The sequence below is a fragment of the Stenella coeruleoalba genome (assembly GCF_951394435.1).
Source record: "Stenella coeruleoalba genome assembly, chromosome: 17".
Classification (NCBI taxonomy): domain Eukaryota; kingdom Metazoa; phylum Chordata; class Mammalia; order Artiodactyla; family Delphinidae; genus Stenella; species Stenella coeruleoalba.
Genome location: NC_137163.1, coordinates 63,180,314 through 63,198,488, shown reverse-complemented (window position 1 = coordinate 63,198,488; position 18,175 = coordinate 63,180,314). Strand labels below are relative to the sequence as shown.

At 40.3% G+C, this 18,175-nt stretch overlaps 1 protein-coding gene across 18 annotated transcripts in view; it reads right to left on the bottom strand.

Annotated features, from left to right (window-relative positions):
- The window catches only part of STAU2 (staufen double-stranded RNA binding protein 2), a 305,285-nt gene that overhangs the window by 192,893 nt on the left and 94,217 nt on the right, over positions 1-18,175 (bottom strand). For all 18 annotated transcript variants that reach the window (XM_079901619.1, XM_079901618.1, XM_079901620.1 and 15 more), the window contains 2 exons: positions 3,200-3,359; positions 1,811-1,918 (listed from right to left, as the gene is read on the bottom strand). In XM_079901619.1, coding sequence (XP_079757745.1) covers positions 1,811-1,918; positions 3,200-3,359 — 268 coding nt within the window. The remainder of the gene's footprint in view (positions 1-1,810; positions 1,919-3,199; positions 3,360-18,175) is intronic.

Genomic DNA, 18,175 nt, shown 5'->3' with positions numbered 1-18,175 from the left:
TCAAAATTGTGTTTTACTAGCTTAAAACAGGCAATTCTAATTATGGTTACCCTGTTTCTTATGGAACAGAAAATTGAGAACATAAAACATACCATATTACATTAGGTACACAAGCCATCCAGAATGATAATTTGCATATAACTGTGTACATATCTTTCTCCTCTGTAAGAGTAAGTTACTGGAGTGCCAGGAGTTTTATAACCCATAAAGCATCCTGCATGTGGAAGCCTCTCAAAAACAGGTTATGTATGAAAAATAATCTAATTTTGATGGAGACCTCAACAACGACTGATTACAAAAAGGAATGTTTATGACATGACCTTAAATAGGTAAGTAGATATGCCATAGAAATACCTAACTTTCTAGAGTAACAGATTATGAATCTGTCTGCTACAAATGTTCCTAAATCCTGAATTAATGTGCTCTTTTTAAACTATACCAGTTTTTGGAGGAAAAATGCCTTCCAAAACCTGAGCGCTTTATAGTCTCCTTCAAAAGTCTGACCTAAAAAAAACAAAAATACCCTATTTAAATAGTTTACCATTGAACATTATATTAAAAATCTGTCTTCTAATATTGGACACCAATTAGGAAAACATACAATATCTCAATAATCCAATATTATTGGGGATAAGGAATTTATGATAAGCATACTTTCCAAGTAATTTAAGTTTACAAGTTGAAACACCAAAACTGTTTAACCACTTTGATGGACATCTTCCTCAATTAAAATATATACATATATACTTTACTGACTAAATATTTAACCTTTTATTGTTCACATTAGATCATCATTATGAACATCAGATATTCTATACTATACTATATTGATGTCTCTAAGGACATCTAAGACTTTTTAAAACTGTTCCTCTTCACTGTAGCCTTTAAAAGGCCCCATCTTCCAATGACTTTTGAGTTATATGCAATTACTTTTGATAGGTTTTCCATATTTTCCCTATCATTTCTTGCTGGGACCAACAGGCCCTCAAGTACATTCTCTTCCTGCTTTCCTCATTTTGCTGCCTTTAATCTCTATGGACTGAGAAATCAGATAACCCAACTTGTTAGGACTGTGTCTAAGAAGCAAACAGGTTCCCAGTCGAGGTAAGTAGATCCTGCCAGTGAGAGTAAAATGTGGGAGCTTTCTAGTTGGTAAACATCACATAATTTGAAGGAAGATAGATACTCATCAACTGTTTCAGCTTATTTCCTGGGTTTGGCCTATTTTCTAGACATTTGAGTTGCAAAATTAGTGACCTCTTAATAAAGGAGGTATTATAACAATTTAACATTTTTTCTCTTTTAAATGTCACACAATTTTGAAAATATTTTGTGACATTTATCTAGCTGTAAACTAAAGAGCTGCTTAATTACTTCTTGGTGACTTATTAGTAAAGGTTAAATTTAAACATATTTTGGCCTCCATAAATTTAGAAGAAATTAGATATTAATATATACATGTCACTAAATATTAACTATACTGAATATTTTCAATGTGATCTTATCAAAAACACCAAGTCTTATAGGTTACTACAAATTATCTTAAACTCAGCAGATAAATTTTATGATGAAACGTGAAATATCATGTACACAAATGGCTTAATACAGAAAAGGCAAAGAGAATCAGCAGGAATCCATAAGTTCTGTTTTCTCAGGGCTTGTATCATTTCATGATAGAGAGTTCAAACGTCAGGAAGCACATTAATTCTTTCAGGATACTGAAATTTTATTTGTCAATCTTATTTGTTTGTTTATTTAAAATAATAAGGAGCAAGGAGGGGAAAATGGGAGATCTCTGCTGAACACATACCTCAAAGCTGACGGGCATATTTCGCTTCAGAGCAATTTCAAACACTAAGCTGATCTCAGACTTATTTGCATCTTTGTCATCATCCATTTCTTTTCCTGATTCACCATTCTAAATCACAAAAAATAGGATGACATTGAATCTTCACTTTGTAACAAACTTTACATGTATTTAACAATCAAGAGAACCTATCTAAAATACAACAGGAAACAGGAAACCAGAAACTGCATCTTGTGGATTTCTATGTAACCACCATAGTCGAGGGCTTTGCTGTGAGGCTTCTTGTGATTTGGTTTTCGTTTTTTTCCTCAAAGTAGAAGGATAAATGCTGAGTGTGGAAATCTCTTACTCAACCATTCACTAATTTGAGTTTATCCTGTATCCTCAGACCCAGTTCTCTTTAGAGACCTCCATTACACACACACACACACACACACACACACACACACACACACACACACACACTACCTCCACTGGTATATGATATTTAATCTTCTATGGAGACTAAGTTGCAGAAAGAGTGCAGGATGCAAACCAGGATTTCGGAGCTCTGTGCCAATTTACTTATTCACCTATTTAACACTTACTTCTGGAGGGCCTCACATATACTGAACACAGTATAAGCATTAAAGAGATCGAGAGACAGTATTCCTGCTGTCAAGAAGCTTATGACTTAGTGGGAAAACAGATAAGCAAACAGATAAGGGTCATAATGAAAGTGTACAAGGACAAAAATTCTAAGTCTGTCATTAACTAAGACAAATCTCAAAGGGGGAAGAACAACAGGCTTGAGGAAAGGGAAACTGTACAGCTGTACTGTACAGGCTGAACCGCACAGTTTCAAATAACTAAGTGCAGAACTCGCTGAGAAGGTGACTTATTAGACACGCCTGGGCTGGAGATACAATTTTGAAGTCAACAGAGAAAGTAGCTGAAGCCATGGGAACGAGTGAAATTACTGAAGATCAGCCTCAATAACCTCTCTGGTAAAATAAAGTAGGACTAAAAAGTTCATAAAGATCTCCTCCACTTTAAACTCCTTGATTCTAGATTAATTAATACAATGTAATCCATGCTCAATAAACCGTAGCATTCGATGCAAGGTAAATGAATATTATTTCTCATCCTTGCTCACATTCCCAAATCCTCCCTTGCCTGGAAACTCCACCGGATGAACCAAAGTGCTCAAAGGTAAGGTCATCCCAGCAGGAACACAAGAGTCTAATATAGCACACAGGTTAGCTGAGGAGCAAATCATAGCAGATCGCTACTCTGGTGGTCCCTCCTATCAGCAGAGATTTCCCTTATTTGTAAAAAAGCATTTGTTTGTCTTCTCAGTAATCTCCTTAGGCAACTATAAGAAACAGGCTGCCACATGCAGCAGTGACCCACCTGAGCTGACTTTTCCGGAATAGGTTCATTCTGCAGTGCTTGGAGGGCTTTCATTGCGGCATTGTGTCTAGCAGCTTGTCGAGTCTTTCCTTCCCCAAAAAATTCATTATTTCCTACAGTCAGCTGAACATAAAAGATCTTGGGCATTGGGCAATGATACCTAAAGTAAGAAAATAAAAATATTACTGTTAGCTCAATAAAATCACTCTGTAGGGACTTCCCTGGTGGCTCAGTGGTTAAGAATCCACCTGCCAATGCAGGGGACATGGGTTCAATTCCTGGTCTGGGAAGATCACACATGCTGTGGAGCAACTAAGCCCGTGCGCCACAACCACTGAGCCCGCGCCCTAGGGCCCGCGAGCCACAACTACTGCTGCACGCCTAGAGCCCGTGCTCGGCAAGAAGAGAAGCCACCGCGATGAGAAGCCCGCGCACTGCAACAAAGAGTAGCCCCTGCTCAACGCAACATGAGAAAGCCCGTGCACAGCAACAAAGACCCAACGCAGCCAAAAACAAAAAAATCACTCTATAGTCATTAGTAAGATTTATTTTCTTTAAAATGACACCAACCATAGAATGCACTATACCCTCTTATTAACCCCAATAAAATTTTTTTTGTTCGTTTATTTACTTATTTGGTTGCTCAGCGTCTTAGTTGCGGCAGGTGGGCTCCTCAGTTGTGGCTGGCAGGCTCCTTAGCTGCGGCACGCATGTGGGATTTGGTTCCCTGACCAGGGATCGAACCTGGGCCCCCTGCACTGGGAGCTCAGAGTCTTAACCGCTGCGCCACCAGGGAAGTCCCCCCAGTAAAGATTTAACCTCTCGAATGTATTTAGAAAAGATAAAATGTGAGTCAATATATCTATCGATAATAAAGTATATATGCTGATCTCCATGAAAAACATATTTTAGAAAACATTAAACATAAATATTGTAAAAATTATTTAATTATATCACAGAAGACTTCCTGGCAAGAAGTTTTCAGTCACATTTTGACAGAAGTGAGCCAAATGGTCTGGTGCTGAAGGACTGGGACCTGCCACAGAGGTGAGCGACAAGCAAGACCATTTAGGTGACAACACGCAGATTACTGTGCTTTTAGCAGAAGATAATTATGATTAGACGTGGGAAGAACAGTAGTAGGATGGAGCTCCTACTGCAAAGTAATAAGTACTTTGCAAAGTAATAAGGAGATCAGAGTCAACGTAAGAAAGAGTGGAGAGTTTAAGCCAATTCTTAAGCAGAAAGAATCACAATAAATTGTATTTAAGGTGAAAATTTTTAGCAGGTTTGTGTTTAATGTGACTGAGGTAAGGATGCGTGACTAGAAAGCTGCAATCATGCAGACATGAGGGGATAAAGGGGGCTGTAAGAAGAAAGAACAAACTTAGGAGAAATTAAGAGGATATGCAATAAAATCCACTAATTTAACCATTATTTATGGAGCACCATCTTATGATGGGGGAGTATCACAGTGAACAAAAACACACATTAGAGTGGAGAAGACAGACAACAGATAAGATAAATATGTAGAGTATCTAGTATGTTAGAACTACACGTTGAATAGAAAAAGAAGGAAAGGTTCAGAAATGTCAGGTGGGGTGGGACGGGGAGGGGGTTAGACAGTGGCCAGTGAGTGTCTCATTGAGAAGATGACAATTGTGTAAAGGCCAGATATAAATGAGGAAGGAAACCACACAGACACGTGTTCAAGTAATTCAGAGGATTCCCACCTGGTTAGCATCAAGGGAGTAAAGGAAGGAAAGCTAAGAGATGGGAAGAGGTGGCCAGGTTCCATGGGGCCTTCCTTAGAAATTACTGTAAGGATCTGACTTTTACCCGGAATGAAATGGCCAGATTTTTTTTTTTTTTTTTTGCGGTGCGCGGGCCTCTCACTGCTGTGGCCTCTCCCGTCGCGGAGCACAGGCTCCGGACGCGCAGGCTCAGCGGCCATGGCTCACGGGCCCAGCCGCTCCGCGGCATGTGGGATCTTCCCGGACCGGGGTACGAACCCGTGTCCCCTGCATCGGCAGGCGGACTCTCAACCACTGCGCCACCAGGGAAGCCCCAAATGGCCAGATTTTAAAGAGAGAAGCAACATAATCTGACTTCCATTGATTGGAAGGATCATCTGACTATTATGTTGAAAACAGACTGTAGGGGAATGATGACAGGAGCAAGGAGATCTGTTAAGAGGCTACTGCAATAATACAGAAACCTGAACTAGGGTAGCAGCTTCGGAAGTAATGAGAAGTCCTTGGATTCTGGATGAATTTCAAAAGTGGAGAAGATGGGTTTACCCAAGGACTAGCCATGGAATATGAGAGAGGCGTCGAGGAAGACCCCAGGGTTTCTGACATGAGCAATGTCAGACGGTGGAGCACCCGTGTGTTGAGTTGGTGAAGACTGCGAAAGGAATGGGTTTGTTGGGATCAACAGCTCTGGGGTGGAGATGTTAAATTATTCAGTCTGTTAGACATCCAAATGAAGATGTCAAAGAAGACAGGCAGATTCATAAGTCTGGACTCCAGGAAAGAGGTCCAAGGCGGAGAGAGAATTTGGGTATCATCAATATGTCGGTGAAATTTAAAGCCACAAGACAGTGAGAACTCTGTGGGAGGGCGTGACTGACAGGAGGAAAACCAAGCAAGCAGAGTGCCCTTCCTGAAAGCCAAATGGGAGAAGTATATCTAGCAGGAGGGAGGAGTCAGTCGTGTCAGATGCTGCTCACACGTCCAGTGAAATGCTGACTGAGAACTGTGACCACTGGACTGGGCAAGTTAGCAAAACTAACAGATTCGATTTTGATGGAATGTTGGGTGTATAACTGCAACACTAAAAAATTAAGTTAAAAATCACTCCTGTGCTGCAAAGCGTCTCTTTTCAAGCAAAGAGAAGCCAGTCGAGGTCTTACTAAAGTTGTAGATGATTATTGGACATCCAAGTGGCAGAGCTCTATATTCAACCTGAGATAAACTGCATAGAGCCCACTCTGTAAGAATTCACAGGCAGATGGGACTAATCAGTGAAGGTTTACTGAAGGTGAAGGACTAGAAATGTACATCGGTACTGAAGATGCAGATTTGGGAGGTAATAATTGAAACCATGTTGAGTGGATAAGCACCTGGAAAGGGTAAGTGTAAAAGAACCAAAAAAGACAGCCTAAGGCTGGGATCTGACTAATGCCCACGATCAAAAGGCAGGGGAAATAATAGACAGCAGAGAAGGAGATGAAAGAGGGTCAGAGTTAGAAAAGAAATTATAACACAATGTCAGGGGAAGGGATAATCAACAATGTCAAATGTTGTGGAGAAATCCAGAGTGAGTATGAAAAAAAAGAAAAAGTCACTGTTTTAAATTTTTAAAGTCAATTTTCTTGGCCCACAGTTTTCTATTAAGATAAAATACTTTAAACGTGTTTTGGGCTTCCCTGGTGGCGCAGTGGTTGGGGGTCCGCCTGCCGATGCAGGGGACGCGGGTTCGTGCCCCGGTCCGGGAGGATCCCACGTGCCGCGGAGCGGCTGGGCCCGTGAGCCATGGCTGCTGAGCCTGCGCGTCCGGAGCCTGTGCTCCGAAACGGGAGAGGCCGCAAGGCCCGCGTACCGCAAAAAAAAAAAAAAAAAACGTGTTTTTACTGTATGTCATATGTTCCCATTTTTAATTGGCAAATATAAAAAAGTTAAAGGAAGAAAAATAATCACTTATAGTAAAAGATATTTTTAACGTGCAGAGACTAAAAAGCATTAAAACCACCATCTTTTTTGCTCTTTGACTGCAGTAACTAGTGATGCACTGAAGTACACAATTTCCTATTACCTATTTTATTTTAGATCCCTTTAATGCAGAAATTCTGACAGACTAATATCATCAATGCAGGTTATTTTCATTTTGTTTCCCACAAAATTCAGTTTTCCCACCTCCACAGAACTTTATGCCTATTTTTAACTGGTTTCACTCTAAAACTTCAAAACAGACAACCTGAAATCAGAAATTTACTTCTGGACTGAGATCCCACATGGCAAGCTTTCCCCACAGAGCAAATGTTTACAATTAATTATACACTTCTGAAAATAGAGGTCCACAACTGGAATGCTAACAGACCTTTAACTATGGTGGAGGGAGTGGGCGCCACTATAATCACTAAGGCCTGCTGACAATTACAAAACTCATTTCGGTTTGCCACAGAGACAAACAAAATTTCTGTTCATTATAACTTTACTGGAATATGATGTCATAACACATAACCATACTGAAACAATCTGCTGATTTTCAGACCAAAATATTAATTGCACACTAAAGAGCCCTTGGGGCCTCTTCCTTTTGGGGCATCAAATATGGCTCTATGTACGTGCATGTGCCTGATGTGGATACGTATGTACATATATATTATACTGTACAAATATCAGAGGGAAAATTAGGTATGTTGCATTTTTAACATAAAAAGTAAAATATTCTAGCACTAACAGCAGGAAATACCAAGACCCGACGCCTGACTTGTTTCATTCCAGTTTCATTCCATCCTCTTACTTAACAATGATTCTTAATAATCTACCCCACGTGGTTTGAATACCTTATATATCACATCTCCTCATATCATCATGACAATTAAGATTAACCAGAGCACTCTCATTAATGGCTCCCAGATTGAATTACAGGAGAGAAGATGAAGAATTCTTTTCGTGTAGGTCCTGGTCTCTAAGTATTCATTTCCCTTGGTAAAGAAGCTCAAAGTTTACTAACTTGAAAGGTTGATAGGCTCTATTTAATGGAGTTCCTTTTTCTATTTTTATTTATTTATTTCTGGTAAAGTGCTTCTAATAAGTGATGCACTTATTTCCACAAATTAGCACATACATACTTACCTAATCTTACACTGCTGTTCTTGAATGATTTTCCTCAATTAGAATTTTATGATCAGTGCTTAGATCCCTATCTTTTACTGTTAAAAGATGAGCCATGGGGCTTCCCTGGTGGTGCAGTGGTTGAGAGTCCGCCTGCCGATGCAGGGGACACGGGTTCGTACCCCGGTCCGGGAAGATCCCACATGCCGCGGAGCGGCTGGGCCCATGAGCCATGGCCGCTGAGCCTGCGCGTCCGGAGCCTGTGCTCCGCAACGGGAGAGGCCACAGCAGTGAGAGGCCCGCGTACCGCAAAAAAAAAAAAAAAAAAAAAAAAAAGATGAGCCATGAAAACTCACCCATCCAGGCTATTAAAATTTCAAGGTCAAACGGCTTCTACCCTCAGCCTCCGAAGTATATTTGTGATCCCGATTTCGTAGGAGTCATCTCTAGGGCCTGTTACAAACGCAGATTCCTGTGTTCTAACCCTGACCTGCTGAATCAGCCTCTGAGGATGGAACAAGAGTCTTCAGTTGCACAGGTTTTATTGGTGGGTTTGCACACTAAAGGCTGAGACACCTGCTCCTCAGGTCAGCACAGCCTACAATGTGGCTGCTGCGACTTGATGACTGTTTCACACCCCATGCAAGCAAAGGACTGCACACGTTCCTTATAGCACCACGGTTAGGTTTCTTACATCTCTTTCTCATTTAATCCTCATGGCAGCCTGGTGAGACACATGCCCCCATGGTCACACTGAGAGGTAGCAAATCTCCCCCAAAAAGTTGCTGGGCGTCAAACTCAAGTCTGCCTAACTTCAGAGCTTAGGAAACTCTTAAGTAGTTTCCCGAAAATCTGCTTTATCTTCTTCTATTTTTCTTCATATACGTTTATTAAACTAGCTATGTCCTTGGCGGGCCAGAGAAGCTAATGCAAGGGTTCTTTCTAACCTAATAAGGTCCACGAACAGACTTCAGAGGTGCCTTACCGAGTAGGTGCTGAACAAACAGACCTCCACAGTGAAACTCTATGTTTTTAGGGTACGTCAAGCCAAGCAGGGACACAAACAGGCAGGAGCGAAAGGTCAAAAAAATGGGCTCATGTGCCACACTGCCTGACAGTGTAAGTTTTATAAAGGCTGTTTGTTAAGACCGCTTTTTTTTCCCCCATTCCTCTTTGCCCTCTGTCCACCGCAACTTTTATAAAAAACAAACAAAATTTCAAATAAAAGAAAATAAAAGTTTCCCTTTCTTTAGATCTCAAAAAAGTCTTTAGATTTGGCCTGTCTTCAAGACTTCACAAGTCACTACAAGAATAAAGAAAGAATGATATTTGGCTCCTTTGAATTAATACTTGACATTCCTTATACAGTTTTGTTTTGGTTTTTGAGCAAAGGGAAGATTTTACATTCTTCCATAGTATTCCTACAAGAATATGTGTATTCTTATTCTTATATTTGACTTGTCAGTTATAACAACTTTCCATACCATAGATCCTTGCCATTCTCCCTAAATCTACCTCATTAATGCCCTCTTTGTGGACTCATTTTGTGTTTATCTTTCTAAACAACTAAAATCCTCCCTACCATTCTGTGCCTGCCTTCTCCATCATCTCCACCTTCCTAAGTATCATTTTTACAAGGTGAGAAAGACATATTCCAAATAACATTAGAACTTTTAAAAATTGAAAAATAATTGCCTCATTTCATTTGATAGCATTATCATAAATCTCAGCCCAGCTTAAGCGTTCATGTCTCCTCTACAGGTTTATGTCTTAAATATATGAACGTGTTATCTTCTGATCTAATAAGGAGAGGCTGTGGATTTCTGTGTTTACTTCTAACATTGACTGAAAACAGAAATGTCACTTAATCTTTCTATCTCAGTTTACTTATCTGTAAAATATTTGCAGAATTTATGTTTAAAGAACTATAAAGGCCAAAACTTAGAAATCAAATGCCCTGCTGATTATTTTGACTCTTTGTACATGTTTTGGCAGAGCTAAGCATTCTTTTTCTTGCTATTGAAAAATAATAGGTTTTATCATAAAGCTATAAAATAGTCCTTGGCACATTTTCAAGCTTGTATGTATATAAAACGTCTAGATAGGAGAGAGTTCTTTCTCTATTCACATCTATAAATTTTGAAGCTATATCTTTTATGGGATCTGAATGTTTAGTCTTGAGAAATTTCAAAAATTAGGATCTATCAGAAAAGATTCACAGGACGGCTGAAAATAAGCTTTAAAAGAGATGTAAGGATATTCTATTCTATTTGTAGAATTATAATTATGTTTAAGATGCATAAGGGAAAATATAGAAAGATATGCACTAAAGGCTGGGATAGGGTGTTTTGAAGTGATGGAATTATAAATGATATATTCTTTCATAATTTCAAAATTTTAAAAATAATATGGTTATACTGGTATATAAACAAAAGAAAATATTTTATTGAAGTCAGTCTAGTCCCTGTCCAAACAAAAGTAAACCTGCGCTCAAAATGTAAATTTGATGAATTAGTGGAATGACTTGTGGAATACAGACTACGAGCCACAAGAGTCAATGGTTTGTACTGTGTCACTGACGCCAGTATCACAACAGGACTATGGAAATCAGAGCATGCTATCAACGAGCACCACTTTATAAACACACAATTACCACCCTCGATCCCAAACTTGGATCCAGCATAAAACTATTCTTGCCCTTTCCCTAAATGGATATCTAGATAAATCATCATCGCCACCATCACCATCATCATGATTACAGCCGACACACAGAACTCACCATGTGCCAGCCACTATCTGAAGCTCTGTGCATACTCATCTCTTTCAGTCACAGTAACAACCTCAACTTCACTTCACACGCATGGAAATGAGGAACAGAGGTGTTCACTTATTTGTCCAAGGCCACCCCACTTGAGCCAGCGTCTGAACCGAACAGTCTCACTCCAGAGGCTATGGGCTTAACCCCTACACTATGCTGCGTCTGAATGAACTGGATAAATGAGCACTTTAAACTGCAGAGCTACTAACTATAAACTTTGGAGAGGTCATGATAGACTTGGAACATCAAGGCAATTTAAGCCAACCTTAGATCAGTGGTCACATCAGTTCCAAAGAGAAAGCTGGGGCACCGTAAGCCCAGGAGACCGAGCTGTTGGCAGCACCACTGCTCTCTCTCACGCTCTGCCTCCTCTAGTAACCCACCTTTCGGGCACCCGTGCTTAAACGCTAACGTTCCCATGAGGGAACTGCAAGTCAAAACCACAATGACACACCACTGCACACCCACTAGGATGCTTACAGCTGTGCAGCCGCTGCTGTTCCTTAAAAGTTAAACACAGAATTACCATCTGACCCAGCAAAACTGAAGAGAAAGTTTTGAAGGTGTGTAAACAAAAATGGGCACGCAAGTGTTCATAGCAGCATTATGCGTGACAGCCATAAAGGAGAGAGAACCCAAAGGGCCACCCAACTGATGAATCAGGAAACAAAATGCAGTATATCCAAACAATGGAGTACTGAGGAGCCATGCAAAGGAGTGAAGCACGGATACATGATACAATGTGCGCGAACGCTGAAAACATTACACTAAGGGAAAGCTAGACACAGAGTCTACATATTGTATGATTGCATTCAGATGAAATGTCCGGAATAGGCAACTCCACCAGACAGAAAGTAGATTAGTGGTTGCCAGGGGCTGGGAAGAGGGAAAGTGGGGAGGAACTGTTCAGGGGTCGGGGGATTCTTATGGGCATGATGAAATGTTCTGGAATTAGATAGTGGTGACGGTTGTACAGCACTGTGAATGTGTAGTGATTCAGTGTACTGAACTGTACACTTTAAAGTAGTTAAAATGGTGAATTTTATGTGACTGTGAGTTTTACCTCAACAAAAACCAATTTTTTAAAAAAAAAATGTTCATACTCCCTAAGGTTCAAACTTCTGTTTCTCATAGACAAGACAGTCTTCCTAGGTGATGTCACCTGTTCCTATTTACATTCTTGGCAGACTCCCAGAAATTAGCCTGCCAAATTGGGGGAGTGCAAGGGAGAGGGAATAAAAGTCATCCCTCCCTTCTGAACACTCAGAAATTAATAACCTCGTCTTCTTCCTGCCCTTGTTTGATTGCCAGGGGTGGGGGTTGGTGGGCGTATGTGGATTAAATTATTCAAAAAATATTTATTAAGGACCTAATTCATGCCAGGGACTGCTTTAATCCCTAGGGATGGTAGACAGGCCTCAGGAGACAATCAATCAACCAATCAATCAAACAGTATCAACTAGTAAGATGGGCTAGGAAGAAAAGTAAAGCAGAACAGAGAACCTCTTTTAGGATGTGACATTTGAATAAAGAGGTGGTTGGAGTAAGAATTCTAGGTAAGGGGATGCCCGGAGGAAGAAGTGTTCCTAGCAAATGAGATAGCAAGTACAAAGGCCCTGGGGTGGTAACATATGGGGCATTTTTTGAGAAACATCAAGTGTTCTTATACCTGGAAGAAGTGAGTCAAGGGGTGAGGGGCAGAAAACTAGTCACAACTTAATCCCACACGTGATGGAAGCCATCGGAGGGCTTTAAGCAGGGAAGTGACACAGTCGGACTTATTACTTAAAAGTCTCTCACTGCTGTTTGCCCAAAGGCAAGAAGAGGGGGGCTGGCAGGCCACTGCATAGTCTAGACAAGTCATCTGTGAACACAGGAACCTGAATTGCCCAGAAGAATACAGGGAACTGCCAGCAGTGCTGAAAGCCACCTAAGGGCCGTGTTCATTATTTCAAGACGGGACCAGTCAGCACAGTTACATTTTTCTGTAGCTTCCTGGGTACAAGTACAGAGTCAGAGGAGCTGGACTTAACCAGTTACAGTTCTGCTAAGGATGAGTGATCATTCAAGCAGGGAAGCACTGGTAAGCACAGGACTGCTGAGAAAAGAGTGATAAACTCCAGGGAAATGCAGCCCTGCAGAACCTGGCAAGTCAGTAAAGGCTGCAACCGCCCTGAACCTCTGCTCAGTGTTTTCCCTAAGCACAGGTAACAGAGGACACCCCCTATTTCCTGCCACCCCACTGGACGGCGGGCGTGTAGCAGGAGCAGCCAGGCGTGCCTCTCATGTGGTGGCCGACGCCCAGTGCTAGAACTTGGGACAGTAAAGAAGGGTCCCCGGCAGAGGAAGCTGGGGGCTCTCTTGCCAGGGTGTGCTGTCGCTGTGTCCCTCCAGGTACCACAGCAAACTGTCTGAGACAGGTAAATGGCTGGCACCACGGGCAGCCCAGTGAGGAGTGACGGTACAGGAATGGGGGTGGGGTCCTCAGGGCAGCATTTCTCAGAGTGTGGGTCCCACACAAAAACCATCAGAGTCCTCCTGGAGGGGTCTAGGAACACCTGTGAAAACGCAGAGTCAAGGCTGACAATCAGACTCTTTGGGCGAGTCCAGGAATCAACATGATTCCCAAACAGCCTTGGTGATTTTTTATGGACGCTGAAGACAGAGGGCACCTCCTTACAGGGGTCTCCTTCCCTTCCCTTGCTTGTGAATACGAAGACTTTTCATTCCTGAATGTTAACTTGGTCCCATCTGCCTTATTGAATTCTCCTGCCTGCCTCTAACAAGTTTTTAGTTCTCTTGCAATTTTCCAGTTAATCACAACTGATGCGCAAAAAAATGATACTTCTTCCTATTTCTTTCCACATTTCATTCCTTTTATTTTCCCTAATTGCGTGGGTTCATACCTCCAACTGAATACCAAACAGCAGTTGATAACGGATGGTCCTGTTTTTTACTTTAATGGGAATGTGGCTAGTGTGCCCTCATTAAGCATAACGCTGGCAGTTGAGGTGGGTTAAGATGGGATGGGATGGGACTTCCCTGGCGGTCCAGTGGGTAAGACTCCATGCTTCCACTGCAGAGGACGTGGGCCCGATCCCTGGTCGGGGAACTAAGATCCCGCATGCCTCGTGGTGCGGTCAAAAAAAAAAAAAAAGAAGGGATGGTCGTGTGTGTGTGTGTGTGTGTGTGTGTGTGTGTGTGCGTGCGTGCGTGCGTGTGTGTGTGTGTGAGAGAGAGACAGGGAGAGTATGTGTGGGTGCATCTACAGAGTACACAGTTCACAGTGTTAAAGTAATATTCAGTTATTCATAATGTATTGGATTTTCTAAGTTGAGAATGGATTTTTTATGTCTTTTCAGCATCTGTGTAGTTGACAATTTTTACTTTTCATCTCTTAATAAGGTGAATTTTATTAACGTATTTTCTAATCGTGAAACAATTTTACATTCCTAGGATAAATCCCACTTGGTTACGGTGGTTCTTCTTTCAATGTACCGCCAAATTCTGTCTGCCAATATTTCAATTAAGATTTTTCCATTGATATTCTACAAATAATATTGATCTGAAGCTCTATCCTTTGCTGTTATCTCAAACTCACATTGCTGAGCTAGACACCAAGGTTATTTTTGGTTGCCCAGAATAATCTGTTTCCAGTTTTCCGAAGGTTCAGTAAGATTCCCCTGTGAAACCACCGAGGTCAGGTGCTTTTCCTTCAGGGTGCTGGGCGAGGGGTGGCAGTTAGCTATTCCAATACTTATCCTTTTACATCTAGAGCAACCGGTTCTTTATTTTCTCCTTTTGAGATCAGTTTTGATCATTTATAGTTTCCTACAAAAGCATCCCATCCATCCAAGGTTCTGAAATCGTCTTCCATGAGTTAAACACAGTAGCCCTTTATGAGAATCTTCATTTCTTGTGCATCTGCAGTGTTCCCCCATCTCAGACCATGTTTTGCACATCTGTGCTTTAAACTCAGAATTGCATGCCTTGATTAGGCTACATATTTAAATATTTTATTGGTTCTAAAAACAAGATATTGGATTCTGCATATTTTTCTATTATTCTTCTGTTTTCTAATTAATCTATTTCTACATTCATTTTCCTTCCTCAGACTTTAGTCATCCCTTTTCTAACTTCTCACAGTGGATATATAATTAATTTGCAAGGTATCTATTAACATAGCTTTAAGGTTAATGAACCTGCCTTCTCATAGGCTTTATGTTGTCTGAACTGTCCTGTCTTCAAGAGGGAAAAACACTATACAGTGTTTCCTAAATATTTTTGGTAATGAAACCCCCTTTGTAGCGAACTCGCATGTGTATTCTACAAAACACACTTGGAGACAGGCTGCCTTAGTTAAGAGTCTGTGTATTCCCGCAGGTTATTGTTTAATCTGCTAAAAGCTTTTTATCTTGAATATAATAAAGATTACTTAACATTTTAAGAAATACAATTAAAAATGTTTATCAAGTACTTTTACAAGCTTGATAAACTTAAATAAACACTCAGAGAGTGAACAGAGGAAAAGATCTTTAGATTACATTAAGATCAATTGGATTTAAGCCCCATCTACTCAATCTATAAGCTGTTTGGGTAAGAGGACTTATTTTCTCTAAGACTCATCAGTAATATGAAAGATTTTGTCTGTATCAACTTTCTCAATCTGATTCAAGTGGCAAATAAGGGGGAAATTATAGTATTTTTCATGCAATATCATAACATATCTGTGCATTTACTTAGGAGCAATTTTCAAATATATATGTGTATGTGCACTTGGAGTGCACTTTGCACTTCAAAAGCTTTTGTAAAATGTTTTTAAGGAATACAATTTAAAATTTTAATACGTACTCACTAAATACTGCATGCTAGTAGTCTAACAGCAGATCCTTAGCTTAAGAAAATTATGGAAAATATGGCTTATTATTTCTTTGAGTTGTAAGAAGATTCTCATTATTCAATTCCATCAACAGATCATTTTTGATTAAGAGCTGTCTGAGAATGTTCTTTCAAGACCACTGGTGAAGAAAATCTCTCAAATCCTTCCCAGCAACAAAATGGTTCCTGAGACTGGTTCTAGAAAATATTTTAAATGTTTCTGTTTCTTCATTAGCTTAAGCCCCAAAGTAGATGGTTTTGAGAAGTTTGAATTTTTATAAAAATACAAACATAACAAACCATAAATTTAGAAGGGGTTTCACACCCTGTGCGGATAAACTAATTTTGTAATGTCTAGAATAAGAGATTCAAATAAATGCATGATAGAGTTTGCACCGGAATCTTCCAAGAGCTTTAGAAATTGCTTGCTTTGTTACAATGTCCAACCCAGACGTCTACTCAAGTTAGCCTTTGCTGATCAGAATTAACTATCAACTTTGGATGCTTGCCCACTTCAAATACTCCCAGAAGCAACATGGAGACATTACATCAGCAGCATTGCAGAAAGATTAATGTGCTTTGTTTGGAGATGCAAACAGTAATTATACGCACTGCATACTCCTAGTACTTTATCTTTTTTACCCAAATCTAAGTGAATCCACTTGTACATTTGCATATAGTTTAATGACAACAATAATGTGTAGTTAACAGATATTCACTGGAATATAAAAAATTTACTTGGTATTTTCCCAGCTAATTGTTTTTACAGCTTGACTTCACTTATGCATTAGCTACATTCATAAAAAAGGTTTACATAAAGCAAATATTTTCATACTGAATCCCATTTTCCACTGTTGCCCGGTATTAAATCTTGAGCTGTATTTCTACAGGAACATGTTGGCTCCAACACATAAAAATTATAATTAAACATCTAAAGATGTATGCCAAGAAACAGGTACATTTAATCAAGTATTTTATAAAGTACATTTTATCCTCTCACCTGCAATAAAGATTAATCAAGTGAATAACCATTCTGTTTCATATTCCCACGATCGTTAGAAGAGCATATACATTAAAGCCCCACCAACAACAAATGCGGAGTTTGGGGGACTTCATAGCAACTGAAAGTAGAAATATAATCTATTAGCTGAAATTGCCACATGGAGGTATGCTGTCAGGTAGATTCAGGCAATGCAAGTAGTCTCAGATTATTGATAATAATCATTGAAAAGTCTTAGAAGTTTCTTCTGGTTATTGGTAATACACTTGGCATTTTATTATAATCCATACCAGATGATTTACTGGAATTACACCGATCGTTGGAGCCAATAGCACCCTCTAACTCCAAGATTACTTTTCAAAGAAATGGAAAAAAGGACTTTCTCAACTACCTGGATCCTTTTACAGCATAAGAAGTGTAAAAAGCACCTTTTATGTTAAAAAAAATAAAATAAAATAAATAAACAACAACAACAAAAAAGCACCTTTTGCTAAAATAGAAGAGTACCTGGGACCTTTAGAAAACTCTCCTACTTTTAACTACAAATACTCTGAGGTAACGCTAAGCAATTGAATTTTCGGTCATTTTAAACTAACTGTTTAACTTTTCTGCACAAATCCTCCCGGGAATACTATGTGGAATGCAGTTCCCTATGCTCTCCTTTCCCCGTATCGCTGCACATGATCTCGGTATGCTTTTCGTCATTATACTATAGTATGAGTTGTGCCTTATTCCAGGACATGCACTAAGCTGAGAATCACCAAATCTTCTTCATCTCTGCCATGAACCCTGAGGCAAAAACATGGCATGGCAACAAATCAGACGATATTGGTAAAGCTGTGACACTGATATTCAGTCTGACTACCACACACGGGAAAAGGCTAATACTTAGAACTGTACAAGGCTACCAGTTCCAACCTCTGATTATGATGGTTTATTCCTGCTCACAGTATGGATAAGAAATTGCATTTCAGTCATGCTGCGAATTCTCCTGTGTGTGCAAAGTAGCTTTTGAGGTTACTGTTGAATAAGTGTGCCATGATATCCTAATATTCCCAAAGAGGCGATGTTTACATGAGTTAGCATAATGCAGCAGAACACGCATGCGCTCTGAAGAACCCAATCCTGGGTTGGAGGCCAGCTTGGTCCTCTACTGGCCTGTAACTCTGGGCAAGTTACACTCTGTGCCAGAACACAGGAGGAAACTATAGTTGTTTGTCCTTCTTCTTTCTTGGCAACTAACCCATCGTCCTTCTCAGATACGCCACAGTGTTTCTATGATACTTCAGCCCCTCTCATGTATTTTTTTTTTTATTGCCCGTAAATAACCTAGGGGCCTTGCCACCAGCTCCACGTTACTATGTCTGCTGCGGCAGGCCAGGGAAGGGCCGCAGTGATGCTGGCAGGCCTCTAGGCGTTCACTTCACATGCTGGGTGGC